Source organism: Ovis canadensis, chromosome 22, assembly GCF_042477335.2.
Source record: "Ovis canadensis isolate MfBH-ARS-UI-01 breed Bighorn chromosome 22, ARS-UI_OviCan_v2, whole genome shotgun sequence".
Classification (NCBI taxonomy): domain Eukaryota; kingdom Metazoa; phylum Chordata; class Mammalia; order Artiodactyla; family Bovidae; genus Ovis; species Ovis canadensis.
In genome coordinates this window covers 57,368,899-57,383,876 of record NC_091266.1, presented here as the reverse complement: position 1 = coordinate 57,383,876, position 14,978 = coordinate 57,368,899, and the positions used below count along the sequence as shown (strand labels likewise).

The following is a 14,978-nucleotide window of genomic DNA, read 5'->3' as shown; positions in this document are numbered from 1 at the left end:
CAAGTTTCTAAATTTTCCATGATGCATGCATCTTAATATTGACAGAACTTTAAAAATTATTTACGCAATCACTTAATTCATTACCAGGTGGGTGAGACAGACAGAATCTGCCTGCAATGCAGGAGACCCAGCTTCCATCCCTGGGTCGGGAAGATCCCCTGGAGGAGGGAATGGCTACTCACTCCAGTATTCATGCTTGGAAAATCCCACGGACAGAGGAGCCTGGCGGGCTGCAGTCAGTGGGGTCGCAAAGAGCTGGACATGACTGAGCGACCAACACTTTCACAGCGAAACAGCGGGCACCCCAAGGATCCTTACTCTGCTGAACAACATCCTTCCCCCTGCCCGAGCACAGGACCCACGTTTTGGCCCCTCCAGAGGCCAGGCTGTCCAGGAGGCCGGGACATTTGGGATGGAGGGGGCACTGCACACTGCACATATCCAGCAGGGGTGTGAGTTCGGCACTTCCCCACCCCATCCATCTACCCTACCCGTCGCCCCGCCATCCCCACCTCCTACCCCAGAGGCTCCTTCCTGAGAGCCAGCTCTGACCTGGGGGACTTCAGCACTTTGTGGAGCAGCTCCTTTGGGATTTTCCGGAGGTGGATCTGTGTCCCCACCAGAGGGACCAAGTTCATCTCCATCCATTTCTCACAGGCGGTGGTGAGGGGCTCTTCGTTGTACTGAGAAGACAGGAAACACCCATTGAAAAAGGAGTCTCTGGCACTTACCCTGGTGGTGCAATGGTTGCGAGCCTGCATTTCCACTGCAGAGGGTGTGGGTTTGATCCTTGGCCAGGGAACTAAGATTCCACCTGCCGAGGGTGCAGGCAAAAAAATAATAATTTTAAGGTAGAAAGGAATCCCTGATATCTCAGCGCCCTCTGCTGGAATATGATGATCCAACAAGCGTGCTCTTAGAAAGGCCCTGCAGCAGCCCTGCTCAAACCTCTTCAAAACACAGGCACTAACATTTTCTGAGTGTTAGCGATGCTCAAGGCGCTGTACTAGGTTGATTCAAATCCATCCTGCTACCCTATGAGGTTGGTTCATCATTATTCCTATTTCACCAGTGGAAAATCTGAGGCTCCAACATTCCTGCTCTTGCCTGAGGTCATACAACTAGTTAAGTGGTCTGACCTAGTTAAGTGGGCTTGCATGCTGAAATGCAACTAGCTACATGGGCTTGTATGCCGAAATCTCTGGACCGATGTCTGACTGATCATGGAAGCTCTACCGGCCTTGGGTCTCACTTTTCTCCTCTGATAATGAGAGCTAGAATACATCATTTATTGCCAACCCTGATGTACTGACTGGGCCCAAGTGGGATGCATTTCCCTCAGTTCCACCAAGAATGTCCTGGAACACTGTCTGCTGTTTTGATGAGAAAGGCTGTCCCTTTTCCTGCCCCCTTCCCCAATTAAAGCTTTTCTATTTGGGGGGGAGAAGGGATGTTAAATTATTCCTTTAAAGACAAAATGATTTTTTTCTAATTGTTCACTTGGCAAAAGGTGGGCACTGTTAGGTTGGTGCCATCAGACAGATTTTTTGGCGCTGAAATCCCAGAGTCTGGGTGCTCTTGAGGGTCCCCAAGATGCTGTGTGCCTGCCAGGTTGTTCTCACCTTGCAGCCAGCCAGGTAGAAGTTTTTGATGGTGCTCGGCGTGAGTCCGCTCATCATGACGGTCACACACCTGCAGAGAGAGAACACTGTCCCTGGAAGGCCTGGGCTGCTTTCAGGAAAGTGAGAAGCCCCAGAGCCTTTACTCAACCGCATGCCGGCAGCGGAGTCCTTTTATGCAAGGGGAAGCACCTTATTTTAAGATCGTGGACATAGGGCTGGAGGGCAAGACCAGCAAGGCTTGTTGCAAAGAGCTCTGGGCTAAGGGAGGTGAGCTCTGAGATCAAATCTTTCTGAAGAAAACAGAGTAGCTTTGGCACCAAGGAGAAGTATTACTGTTTAGAGATTAAGCCCCTAAAAGCGCCTTGCTGTTGTTGTTTGGCCGCTAAGTCGCATCTGACTCTTTGCATCCCCATAGACTGTAGCCCACCAGCTCCTCTGTCCATGGGATTTCCCATGTAAGAATACTGGAGTGGGTTGCCATTTCCTTCTCCAGGGGATCTTCCCAACCAAGGGATCAAACCCTCAGCTCCTGTGTTGACAAGAGGATTTTTTACCGTTGAGCCAAAGGGAAGCTGAAAAGCGCCTTGCTAGGTTTTAATTTTAGTCAGGATGACATTTGGTTGTCTTCCTGATGAAGGCAAGTTTTTCCTGTACAGACCACTGCTGAGCTTCTTAGAGGGGCCTCCAGTCCTATTTCCTCTCTGTATGAGAGTAGATTGAAAAAGCAACTTTCTGATGAAAATCTCCATCCTTTTCACACCTAGGCCTCATTTACTTGTTGTTGTTCAGTCAATCGCTCAGTCTGTCCAATTCCTTTCAACCCCATGGACTGCAGCATGCCAGGCTTCTCTGTCCTTCAGTATCTCCCTGGAGTCTGCTCAAACTCATGTCCCTTGAGTCAACGACGCTATACAACCATCTCATCCTCTGTGGACCCCTTCTCCTCCCACCCTCAATCACTCCCAGCATTGGGGTCTTTTCCTATGAGTCGACTCTTTGCATCAGGTGGCCAAGTATTGGAGCTTGGTTCATTTATTTAACAAGGATCTGAACACTTACTGGTTGAGGCACTTGGGTTATGAAGAACAAAGCCAGTGGGCCCAGCACACGTTGAGTAAACATACAGACAGGTGACCACATTATGACAGCTGTATCCCAAAGCTGATAACACAGAGAGGCTCTGGTCACTCTCCCCTCCCAAGCCTCAGGCTCTCCTCTGCTGGCAAAACCAGGTAGAACCTGCTCCTATGGCCTTCGAGGTCTGCATGACCTGCAGTCACCCTAACGGTCCCACCCACCTTTCCCATCATCTTTCGACGTCCCTCCCTGACTCCAGCCACATTGATTCTCAGTGACCAAGCAGCTCCAGTTTCTATGCCCTCATCGGCCAAAGCCCCCTTCTCTTACATCCTTGACAGCTGGACTCCTACCAGGCTCAGCTCAAGTACCACCTCCTCTTGGAATTCTCCCTGATTGCTTCTCCCCACGTGTTCCTTTTGCTTTGATTGTCATACCCTCGTTCAGCCTGAGGCTTCTGCCTCCTTGAAGCTAGAGACTTCCAGGAAGCAGCCCTCCCAGCATACATGCATCCCAAGAGTCTTGTCTGCGGCAGCCTCTGCAGCAGGTTCTGGAAGTACCTGCCATGTACAAGGCTCCTCCGCTCCTGGGGCTCCTGGGCTCGCCGGGAGCCGAGCTCACAGATCAGCAAGGGGAAACCCGGTGTGAGGAGGGCCGTGTGGAAGGTTCAGGCCCCACCCCTCACCACGCTCGGTGTTTTTCAGGTGCTGGCTTTGCCAGCGGGGATGCGCGGACAGAATTAGCTGGGTCTGAAGCTAGGATGCAGAAATCAGTGCTCCTCACACCTTCCCCCATGGTCCCCCTCCTCACCGTGAGCCTCCCTGGCTGGGCGGGGCTGGAATGGCCAGATTTCCCAGACCCGAGGACAGGGAAAGGCTACCCAGGCCAGCTGCCTCCGGACTCAGAGGGGCTGGGGATTTCCACTTCCGGAAGGTCTAGCGGCACCAGGCAGTAACTTACAGATGGGAGCTTTGCACGGAGGCAAGGAAATGTCCTGCCAGCCCTGAGCCTGGAGGGACACAAGTGACCCTTCGGGAGGGTGTGTGTGTGTGTGTGTGTTTGTGTGTGTGTGTGTGCAGGCAACAACCAGTAACTATGATCCCAGCTGTGTCAAAGCAGACACTGATGCAACTGATGTGTGCGTCTAAGGAGCAGCGGTTTCGTGCTGGCAGGGATCTCAGCCAAGATGGCCTCTGAGAGCCCATCCAACGTACCTGGGGTGGCAATGCTATCAGAGTGACCTGGGGGACTTCTGCTCACCCACACACACACACACACACACACACACACACACTCATGTGTACATGCACACCGAGGCTTGCACTGCCACATCCCTGCCAGCTGCACCGTCAGCCTCTCGAAGGCAGGCAACACCCACCCCGGCTGGGTGTCAGGCCCACCTGTCTCTGAGCAAGGATTCCAGCCCCACCACAGTTATCTGCAGCATCTCAGGGAGGGCCCATGAGCTCCAGGCAGGCCCAGGTTTGCCCATCAGCGGAATGATAGTCTTGGCTCAGAATCTGGAGCCCTCCCCCTACAAGGCATGTGGAGGAGGAAAGAAAGGATGAACCTGCCATTCCTGACTCTGCCCCAGATAAGCCAGAGCGAGGGCTCCAGAAGGACCACGGGGCTTCGAATCTGACACCCAGTACCGCAGCCGAGGCTCACAGACAGGAGGTGGCCGGAGGGAAGCTGGCCTTCCAGATTCGGGGTCAGAGATATCTCCCTGCATGGCACCAGTCACTCAGAAACACCTGTGTACAGAAGCTGCGATTGCGTAGTGGTGATACGTCACAAGGCTACGTGCAGCTGAAGTCATGTGGCACACAATGGCAGGGGAGTGGGGATTCTCAGGAAAACCTGGACCAGGGTCAAGGTCAGACGCCTTGGTTCACCTCGAGACTCCACGACCTGTCCCTGCCTATGACGGCTGACCTCCCATCTCCCAGCCACCCACCAGTCTGGCCAGGCCGACATGCTGGAGTTCCTTGTCTGTGTGTCCTCTGCGACCACAACCAGACCTCTGACAGCCTGCACCCCTGGGTTCAAGTGGCATCTGCATCACCAATGGGGCTTCAAGATGCTCCAGACTGAGGATCTGGCCAGAGTTATTTCAGGTGACCCCAGAAATGAGGCATTGACTAAAAAAAAAAAAAAAAAAAAATCTGTGAGGTTGAATCTGGCGAGGTGAATTCTATTAAAAGTGAGTTGAAGGTCCTTGGAAGAGATCCTGCCCCTGCCTTTTACAGAGCTGCGGATGTCCTCTGTAGGCTAGGATGGGAAGTCCATTCATTCATTCCCTCAAATGAAGAAACGGAAGCTTAGGGTGGTGAAACAAGCCAGGCAGAGCACCCCTGCCCTAGATCTCCTGTCTACTGAATTGCATCAGGAAGTAAGAAATCAAAGAGCTACAAGAAACCACCGCTGTGTTCAGGATGTGAGAGTAATAAGCACACATCCGTGGAAAATCCCCAGAGAAGGGACAGAATATTCGAGAAAAATTAATCCCATCAATGCTTTTCCATTTGGTTCACTTACTTTTCATAAGCATTGATGGAATGTAGGATTATTAGACAATACCAAAAAAAGAAGTGTAAAGAGCCAACTCATTGGAAAAAAATAACCGTGATGCTGGGAAAGATTGAGGACAAAAGGAGAAAGAGGCAGCAGAGGATGAGATAGTTAGATAGCTTCACTGACTCAATGGACATGGGTTTGAGCAAACCCCAGGAGATAGTGAAGGACAGGGCAGCCTGGCGTGCTACAGTCCATGGGGTCACAAAGAGTCTGACAAGACTGAGCGATTGAACAACAACAAAAAAAAGGTAGGGGGGAGTTCTAAGAAATGCTTCTTCAAATTGCAGGTACCAATTTTACTTGAAATTAATTTTATATAACACAGAATTTCCATTTGCGAATCCCCCACCTTTCACACCACCCCACTTCACTCCTTCCCAGTGTCCCAGAGACAGCTGGACAGGAGCTTCAGAGGGCAGGGACCCTCCCCATCAGGCGCCCACTGCCTCTCTGGTGTCCTGGAAAAGCCCATGAAGTCATTCTTAAAGGAACACATGCATGAATAAAGGTGTGGTTGAATCAATGGCTGAGCCAAGTCCATCTGGCCCAGGGCCATTGAGGCGAGGGGGAGCAGGAAGGGTCGGGACCACCAATGAGAGAGTGATGTCACCACCTTGTCTGAGCAAATCGGAACAGGAGGTGTTAGGGTGGTAGGTTCTGGGGCCCCTGGGGCCCTCGGGGTCCTGGCTGCTCTACCAGGAGGCTGGGCGGCCTCACCTTTGAAACAGGCTGCTGAACTGGAGGATGTGAGCAGCGGCCAGCACGCCCAGCACGTCATCCAGGCCTATCTTCACCTCGCGCATGTAGAGGTTCTTCAGGGCCGTGGCGAAGGCTGGGGAGGCAGCATCCAAGGGCCAGCCATCAGCCTGGGGGCTCTGCAGCCCCGTGTCCCCCACGTCCAGGTGCCCCCCCCTCCACCCTTGACCACCAGCATGCTGGAAGAGCGTCCCGAGCTGGGGATGGGCGAGATGCAGTGGACAGAACGCGCCCACTCCGACCTGGGTGCAGACGCTGCCCAGGCTCCCAGCCCCCAAAGCAGTTGAGGATGAAGCTACAGAAAATAGGGCTCTTATGAAAAATCTTGTGTGAGTCTGGGCCTTGGGGCTTCTGTCCTAACCTGGGCGGTCCACGGCCTGGACAGGGAGGTGGTCACTGCCCAACATGTGTGCAAGAACGCACGCTTTGTTTTCTTTGGAGATGACGTACTTAACAGCAGGTTGTCCTCAGACTGTCCAACTTTCTGTGACCCCATGGACTGTAGCCTACCAGCCTCCTCCGTCCATGGGATGTTCCAGGCAAGAGTACTGGAGTGGATTGGTTGCCATTTCCTTCTCCAGACAATCTTCCTGACCCAGGGATCAAACCCCGGTCTTCCGCATTGCAGTCAGACGCTTTACTGTCTGAGCTATCAGGGAAGCCTTTCTCAGAGTCTGGGGTCTTCAAAAAGGTTAAGGACCCCTGGGAAGAGCCAGGATAATGCGCTAGTCCCCAGTTAGGGGTAGATGGACTCGGCTTATTCCAAGTCCTGCCTGATCCCAAATAGCGCTGGAGTGCATTCCAGGCACTCTGAGGACAACCAGCCCCAACGAGGCTGGACGATTTCCTGAGGGCACGTGACAGCAGGTTGTATTAATGCCTGTCAGTAGGTATTTCTGAGTGGCCAGGATGGGAGGGGGAGAGGCTGAGCCCAAGGAAGCCCTCTGGGCTGCTGGAAGGCAGCCAGGAAGGGGCCCTGGGGGGAAGTGGGGGCAGTGGGGGGGGCAATGCTTAGGGCAAGGGTGGGCCTGAGAGCGCTGCCTGGGCGCCTGGGCCCAGAAGGGCAGTGACATCGTCCCTCCCGGGTCCATCTGGGAAGCCTGCTTCTGCCTCTTTACAAGGATGAGCACCTTTCTTTAGCAGAATTCCCCTCTTCTTTCATTTCCCCGAGTTGGCCCAGCCTCCTTCCCCACCTCCCTGCGCCTCCGAGCTGTGTTTACCAAGGAGGCCCTGTGCATAGCGAGCCTCCAGTTTGTGGTGTTTCGTTTGCTTTTCAAATCTGAGAGGGCTGCTTGTTCAATGACCGTCTCAGAATGCCAGAACAGGGGCGTAATTACCTTCTTTGGTGACCAGAGGGTCATTGATCTTCAAGGAGAGGATCATCTTCTTCACAGGGCGCTGTTCTCGGCTCCTCCCAGGCCGCTGGGCTAGGGGAGGAAACGGGACCAGGGTGCACAGGTGTGATGGCCTCACGCAAGGCGCAGCCTGAGGCTGCAGGACCGTGAGCACAACCTTGACCTTGGCGTGCTTTGCTTATCTTTGTTTGTTTGTTTGTTTTAGTGCATGTGTGGTTGAAATGATTATTTATTTTGAAATAGTTGAAGACCCCTAAGAAGTTGCAAAAATAGTACAGTTGTCATGTCCCCATGGGCCAACTTTTCCCAATGATCGGACACAACTGCTGTGACCGTCAAAACTGGGACATTGATGTTCACACTGACACCGGCCCTTCCCCTTCCCTCCCTCTTTCTCTCATTAGGCTGTGAGCAGCCTGAGGGCTTCCCAGGTGGCTCAGTGGTAAAGATTCCCCTTCGATACAGGAGGCACAGAGACACAGGTTTGATCCCTGGGTTGGGAAGATTCTCTGGAGGAGGAAATGGCAACCCACTCCAGTATTCTTGCCTGGAGAATTCCATGGACAGAGGAGCCTGGCAGGCTAGAGTCCATAGGATTGCAAAGAGTCTGACAGGACCGAAGTGACTTTGCATGCATGCACGCACTGCAAATCTTGGAAACAAGGGGCCCAGGGCCTGACACAACTGTGGTGCTTGCAGGGGAGACACTGAGAAGCTGTGACAGTTTGGCCACTGAAGTCTCATTCCCATACCTGCCCTGATGTCCCCCAGTTGGGCCCAGCCTCTAGCACGGGGCTGCAATTAGACCAGCTGTCTTAGGAGGGCCACGTCTTTCAAGTGAGCCTATTCTACGTCTTTTGTGTGTGTGGTTTTTTTGGCCGCACCATGTGGCATGTGGGATCTTTAGTTCCCTAACCAGGGATTGAACCTGTGCCCCTGCAACGGAAGCTTTGGAGTCTTAACCACTGGACCGCCAGGGAAGTCCCAACTGACACCACTCTAGACTTACTAAAGACATTAACGATAGCACTGTTTTCCCCTTCCAAATTCTCTTGGCTTTCCGAAACTACAATGAGACATCACCTCACACCAGCCAGAATGGCTATAGCAAAACAATCCATGCTGGAAGGGGTGTGGAGAGAAGGGAACTCTCCTACGCTGTTGGTGGGAATGTAAATTGATATCACCACTATGGAGAACACTATGGAGGTTCCTTAACTAAAAATAGAGTTTTTTCTTATTTTTAGAGTGTTTTCAAATGCCATATGACCCTACAGTCCCACTCTTGGGCATACGTCCGGAGGGAAACATGAGCTGAAACGATACGTGCACGCCAATATTCACTGCAGCACTGTTCATAATAGCTGAGGCACTGAAGCAACCTAAACGTCCATCGGCAGAGGAACAGATAAAGAGGTGGAACGTATACACAATGGAATATTACTCGGCCCTTAAAAAGAATGGAATAATGCCATTTGAAACACCATGCATGGACCTAGAGAGCATCACACTGAGTGAAGTAAGTCAGACAAAGAAGAAATATCTTAAGACATCCCTTATATGTGGAATCTAGAAAGAAATGATACAAATGAACTTACTTACAAAACAGAAAGATTCACAGACTTATGGTTGCTGGGGGTAAGGGGTAGTTAGGGAGTTTGGGGTGGCCATGTACACACTGCTCTATTCAAAATGGATAACCACCAAGGACCTACTGCACAGCCCAGGGAACTCTGCTCAGTGTTATGTGGCAGCCTGCAGAGGAGGGGAGGTTTGGGGGAGAATAGGAAAAAAACCACAAATTCTCTTGATTTTCAATGTACCCACTCTCTGGACCTCCAGGGCCTTTCACTGGTTTCCCAGGAAGAGCTGTGACCTGGGCACAGGGGCCAGGAGAAAAGAGCTTGGTGTCACTTTGAAGACAGTGGGACAAACACATAGGAAGAGCAAAGAAGATTCTGAGGCAGTGTGAAGCTCGTTACCGTTCTGTGGGAATGCCGCAGCCTGCTCTGGGCTCCCAGCTCGGCCGGGAAGGGCTGAGTCAGAGGCTCCGTGGCCGGGAAGATTCCGGCAGGCGGCCAGGTTCCTCCTCCTGGCTCAGGGCAGGGCAGTGACGGGGGGCTCCGGCAGCCTATCTGGCTCTGGAATATCAGAGCTTTACTGCCACGTCCTGGAAATGCGATTCCATCCTGGCTGGCATGCCGGCTGCCCTGGAGGCCTCGAATTTTCCATGGCACCTGCTTATGAGGTGTCTGGAGGAGACGCCAGTCTATATTACCTAAGAAGCAGCTGGCAAGACTGCAGGAGAGGAATGTGTGGGACAGATAAGGGGTGACTGGGGATTACTGGGATCAAAAATCAAGAGAAAAAAGAGAGAAGTGACCTAAATAGCTTTGGGTGTGAGGTGGAATTAAGAAAAGAGAAACGAAAGGAAAAGAACAAAGAAAATTGACGGACACGTGTAAACTTCCAAACAGCACGCTTAGGGCCAAACAAGCCACAGGTGTCAAAACCATGCCCTCTTTCTAGAAAACCCATCTGCAGACTCAGCACCCACCCATATTCTCAAAGAAGTAGGCAGAGCCTCCTCTGTAGCAGCTGGAAAAGAACGTGTTCTTGTGAAAATATAGCTGACGCTTACTGAGTGCTTGCTCTGTGCCAGGAACTGTTCTAGAACTTTACACCTGTTCCTCCTCCATAGCGAAACACAACAGAACCATTATCCCATTTTACAGACAAGCAGACTGAGGTTAAGTCCGGTGATGAGGTCAAACCACGGGCCTTGTTCTTAATTGTAAGGGTGATCGTGGTCCCCCAGTAAGTATCCAAATGCCCATTTGGGGCCTCTCTAACCAGAGTGTCCTTGGGGCGCCCACCCTGGGTGAGAACCTACCTTGCAGAATCTTCACTGACTCCTCAGGGTTTGCGTTGCCCCGGGCCAGGCCCATCAGGTAGAGCTTGGCCAAGGTCTCGGACTGAAAAAGCTGGGGCTGGTGGAGTTCCCATTTGAAGCCAAGGCATTCAAGAATCACATCTGAGGAGGGGGAAAGAGGCTGAGCAAAGGGTGTCACAACGCCCCGACCTGAACACGCTGTCACCCTTCCTCCTGCATCCTGTCTGTCTGTCCCATTACTGAGCAGACGAGTGGACAGGCGGCCTTGCTGGGCCTTTCAGGAACAAAGCTCCAGCCCCACGGAGCTTCCTGACAGCCAGGCAGAAATGATGGGCAGACTCACAGGGTAACTTAGAAAGCAATAAATGTCCACCAGGGCTGCCGACCAAGAGGGGCACGTAGGCTGCCCTCCAACTCGGGGACTGGAGGAAAAGCTCCATGGGGCAGGGAGGCTGGCTGCCGCACTCTGGGAGGGGGGCTCACCTTGTCTCCCGTTACCGACTGAGCGACTAACACTTTCAATTCTCTGTTTGGGAGGGATGGAGGGGGCTGTCCTGAGCACGGGAGGATGTTCAGCAGCACCTCTGGCCTCTACCCACTGGATACCAGTGGCCAGCCTCCCACCCTGGAGTTGTGACAACCCAAGATATCTCCAGACATTGCCAAATGTCCTCTGAGGAGCAAAACTGCTACCTGGTCCCCTGTTGAAAAAGTACTGGGCTGTCATTGTTTATTTGCTAAGTCGTGTCTAACTCTTGTGTGACCCCATGGATTGCAGCCTGCCAGGCTCCCCTGTCCATAGAGATTCTCCAGGCAAGAATCCTGGGGTGGGTTCCCATCTCCTCCTCCAGGGGATCTTCCCAACCCAAGGATCATACTCTTGGCTTCTGCAATGGCAGGCAGATTCTTTACATCTGAGCCACCAGTGAAGCTGGGCTGTTAGTGTGTAATTATTACCCACCAGAAAGGCAACAGCATTACAGAAAAAAGCCCATATCCCCAGAGAGCAGAATTCTCATCAGCATTGCTTTCCTCAAGGGAATGGAGATCATCAGAAAGCCCAAGCTCATGGGGATGAAATGGGCTTACAGTGTGAAGAGGGTTCTTTATGCGGTGGCATAAATAATTTAAAAAAGAGAAGAAGAAGAAGAGGCTTGGATAGGAAGGCAGATGGAGGATCCAGAGATACCCAGCCAAGTGAGACAGGAGAGGCTGTGGGTAAAGGGGGCTCCAAGGCTGCACCCCTGCATTAGCACAGAACTGAGGGGAAGGGAGCCATGCTCGGGGTGATCTCTCCAAACCCTAAATCCCAGTGCTGGACAGGACCTGGGGTTCACCAGCCCCACCTCCGTATATTTCTTGGCTTTGTTATTACTTTGACTGTGTGACCTTGGGCACCTGTTTCCTCACCTGTTACTATTATTGTTATTCACCAGCTTTATGATGTTGTTTGGTGCTGGGAGTCGAGACCCTGGGTTTTCATTTCAAATCTTGGGTCACCCTAGGTGACAGTCTGACTCTGCTGGATTAGAATGAACTTTCCCCCAAGACAAGATTGCCTAGAAAGGGCAGCCCTGCAGATAAAGTGTGTTCCCCGCCCCCCACTTCCGCTTTCAGGCTGGCAACACAGGGCTGACAACACAACCCATCTGGAACTCTCTCTCCTGAGTCTGGAGACAGCCTCACAGTACTTCTCACCCCCCTCCCACCCTGCCATCAACCAGAATTGAAAGGTAAAAAGAAATCGATGAGCCTCCACTGGAGAGGGAGGCCATGCCGTGGGGTGGGGTTTATCCATAAAAGCTCCACCAAAGAGCTGACTGTCCAGGCCCCTCGTGGAGCTCAGTGGGACTTTCCCAGCTGGACAGACTCAGTCTGACTCCCCATCCTACTGAACATAAGTCCTCTTGGATGATTGCAGATGTGGACATCCAAGTGTGACTGCTTAGAGCCCAGAGGGACCCAGAACAGCTGCCCCGGGCTGGATGAGCCTCTGCTTCGTCTTCCAATCCAAAGTCTATTTATTAACCTTGGCAAGTCTATACTCATCACAGCCATTAGCATATGAAAATGTGTTTGCCAAGCTTGATTTCATTCATTGTGCATTTGGGAAATAATTCTGATGGCACCTATTTACATGTTGGGAATTCCCAGGTGAAATGAAGTGACGTGAAAATCATGTCCAACTCTTTGCGATGGCATGGACTATACAGTCCATGGGATTCTCCAAGCCAGAATACTGGAGTGAAGACTTTCCCTTCTCCAAGGGATGCTAGTGGTAAAGAACCCGCCTGCCAATGCAGGAGTTATAAGAGATGTGGGTTCCATCCTTGGTCAGGAAGATCTCCTGGAGTAGGAAATGGCAACCCGCTCCAGGATTCCTGCCTGGAACATTCCACGGACAGAGGAGCCTGGCAGGCTGCAGTCCATGGGGTCGGAGAGTCGGACACAACTGAAGCGACTTAGCACACGTTACACAGGGGACGCTGTGCAGTCGGCAAGAACAGAAACTTCCAGACTAGTGACCTGGCCACTGGTTTTCTTCCACAGAGACCACAAGATGTCTCTGAGATTAGCAACATTCTGAGGACTCCACTGGTGACAGGAACTCACCTGCCTCCCTGCTTTGGATGGTCTTGTTCTTCAAATTCTCAGGGAAAATTTTCTGAATTTGTGAAATGCATAACCTTAAGAAAAAAGAAAAAAATCCAGGAGTTAACATTGACACTTTTCTTGATCTGCAGTACCCTTCCAGTGTAAGCATCCCTAAAGCATTCCTGAACCAAACTTATCACATCTCTCCCATTGGGACAGTTTCCTCAGGTCCCCAGGGGCCTGCCAGTCTGACAAACTGTCAGCCCTGACTGACATCCAGCTCAAATCATTCATTCCTGTTGCCAGTTTGTGAGCATCTCTTACCACGGACGTATGTGAGGCTGCATCTGGATGCTGAATGACACCTTTTTGGGTGAGTGTCTAAAACAAAGCCTAGCATAAATAAAAATTTAAAAAACAATAAAATAAAATAAATAAAACAAAGCCTAGCATATAGTAGGTGCTCAATAAATAACCACTGGAGAAACGAAGAGAGGGTTCTGCACATGTCTGGGAAATTAACTCAGCAATACTTCTGGTTAGGGTCATGCATGCCCCAATGTGTCCACCATCAAACTCAAATTCTACCCCAGGGAGTTCCCCAGTAGCCTGGCAGCTAAGATTCTGAGCTTTTGCTGCCATGGTGCTGGGTTCAATCCCTTGTCTGGGAACAGATCCTGCAAGCTAAGCAGCGTGGCCAAAAAATGAAGAAGAATCCACTCTGAGCCAAACCCCAATCCTCTGCCAGGATATGGCACCACCAGCCTCCAGTTGCCCAAGCCAGTATCCTGAATGTTGTCTCACCTGATCATTTGCCCAGATCTAATGGGATGTCTTTTGAATTCATTCATCTCTCCTTGAGCGAATCCTTGCCCTTGTTGCTATGACCTTCATCCAAGCCACCAGTATCTCCCCCCAGTCGCCGCCAGGTGCCAGGCGTCCATCTGGTCCCCTCTGACACACACACCACACTGCACCCTGACAAATCGTCTGAAACGCCAGTCTCCTGCCAAGAATCTTCACTGTCTCCCCCACTGCTTCCAGGGGCAAGCCAGCCTCTGTAGCATGGCTAACCAGCTTCCGCCTGTCTCTGCAGCCTCACTTCCCTGACTGCCTGCTCCAGCCCTTCTCAAGAGCAGGAACCCAGCGCCTCTTGCTTCCCATCTGCGGACGCATAGCCCCCTCACCTTCTCAGTGGACAGACGCCCGCTCATCCTCCAGATAAGCTTAGTGTTTGTCTCCTCTGGGGAGGCTGGGTGGGAAGCCCTCCCCACCGCCCGTCCCGTGATTTCCCCGTTAAAACTCCTTCTGCAGGGTCTTCTAGTCACCTATTTCCCCACACGCCCTCGGGGTTCGGCTCCGCAGCCTTTAGAGACAAAGTCAGCATTTATTTACTGCTGCAGCCCAGGCATGGCCATTATGCATGTGCTTGACAATACCAAGGATTGGGTGGTGACAAAGATAAGACGCTTTCCCCTCAGCACTAGACTCGCCCCACTGAGCAAGGAAAGGCAACAAAGCCTGTGTAGTCACACAGTCACAGCTTGAAGGCAGTCATTCCAAGAAATCCACCCAGCCAGGGACACTTGCCACAATCCAGCCAGGGTCACCTTTGCCATCCTGTTTCCCAGTGATGCCGGAAATCTTGGTGGACCAGGGTGTCTGCAGGAGGGCTTGGGTAGGGGAGCCTGTGTCCAGAATAATATTGACCACATGCTGCCATTTCCAAGCAGAAATGATGATTACAAGTGAGTCAGCCTCAGGAAGGCAGTGGGAGCTGGACTTGTTTATCCCACAAGAGCAGGGGGACTGACCCAAGCCAGACTCCAAGCCCCTAGTGGCTTGGGTCACACATCTGGCAATAGCTGGCTAAGGTCAGGAGTTCAAGCTGTGATCTCAAAATGGAGCAACAGATTTTGGAAATGATGGGGCAATGGCCAGGAACTCAACTATCCTCAACAAACATCCGAGTCATGGGTTGAGCCAGGAGACGCCAGGCAACAGGAGTAATCCCACTGCCATCCCCTGGTGTCTTGGCTGCTTGCCAAGATAGATCGTTTATCCCGCAGGCTCTGCAGCTCCTGAAGTTGAGGCTCATTTCAG

The 14,978-nt window shown here is 52.0% G+C and overlaps 1 protein-coding gene across 1 annotated transcript in view; it reads right to left on the bottom strand.

The window, feature by feature from the left end:
- Window positions 1-14,978, bottom strand: part of BTBD16 (BTB domain containing 16) — a 49,484-nt gene that overhangs the window by 27,997 nt on the left and 6,509 nt on the right. Inside the window, exons 3-8 of the mRNA XM_069567245.1 lie at window positions 12,894-12,967; window positions 10,281-10,421; window positions 7,370-7,459; window positions 5,994-6,108; window positions 1,623-1,692; window positions 553-683 (exon numbers count right to left, since the gene is read on the bottom strand). Of these exons, the coding sequence (XP_069423346.1) occupies window positions 553-683; window positions 1,623-1,692; window positions 5,994-6,108; window positions 7,370-7,459; window positions 10,281-10,421; window positions 12,894-12,967 (621 nt within the window). The remainder of the gene's footprint in view (window positions 1-552; window positions 684-1,622; window positions 1,693-5,993; window positions 6,109-7,369; window positions 7,460-10,280; window positions 10,422-12,893; window positions 12,968-14,978) is intronic.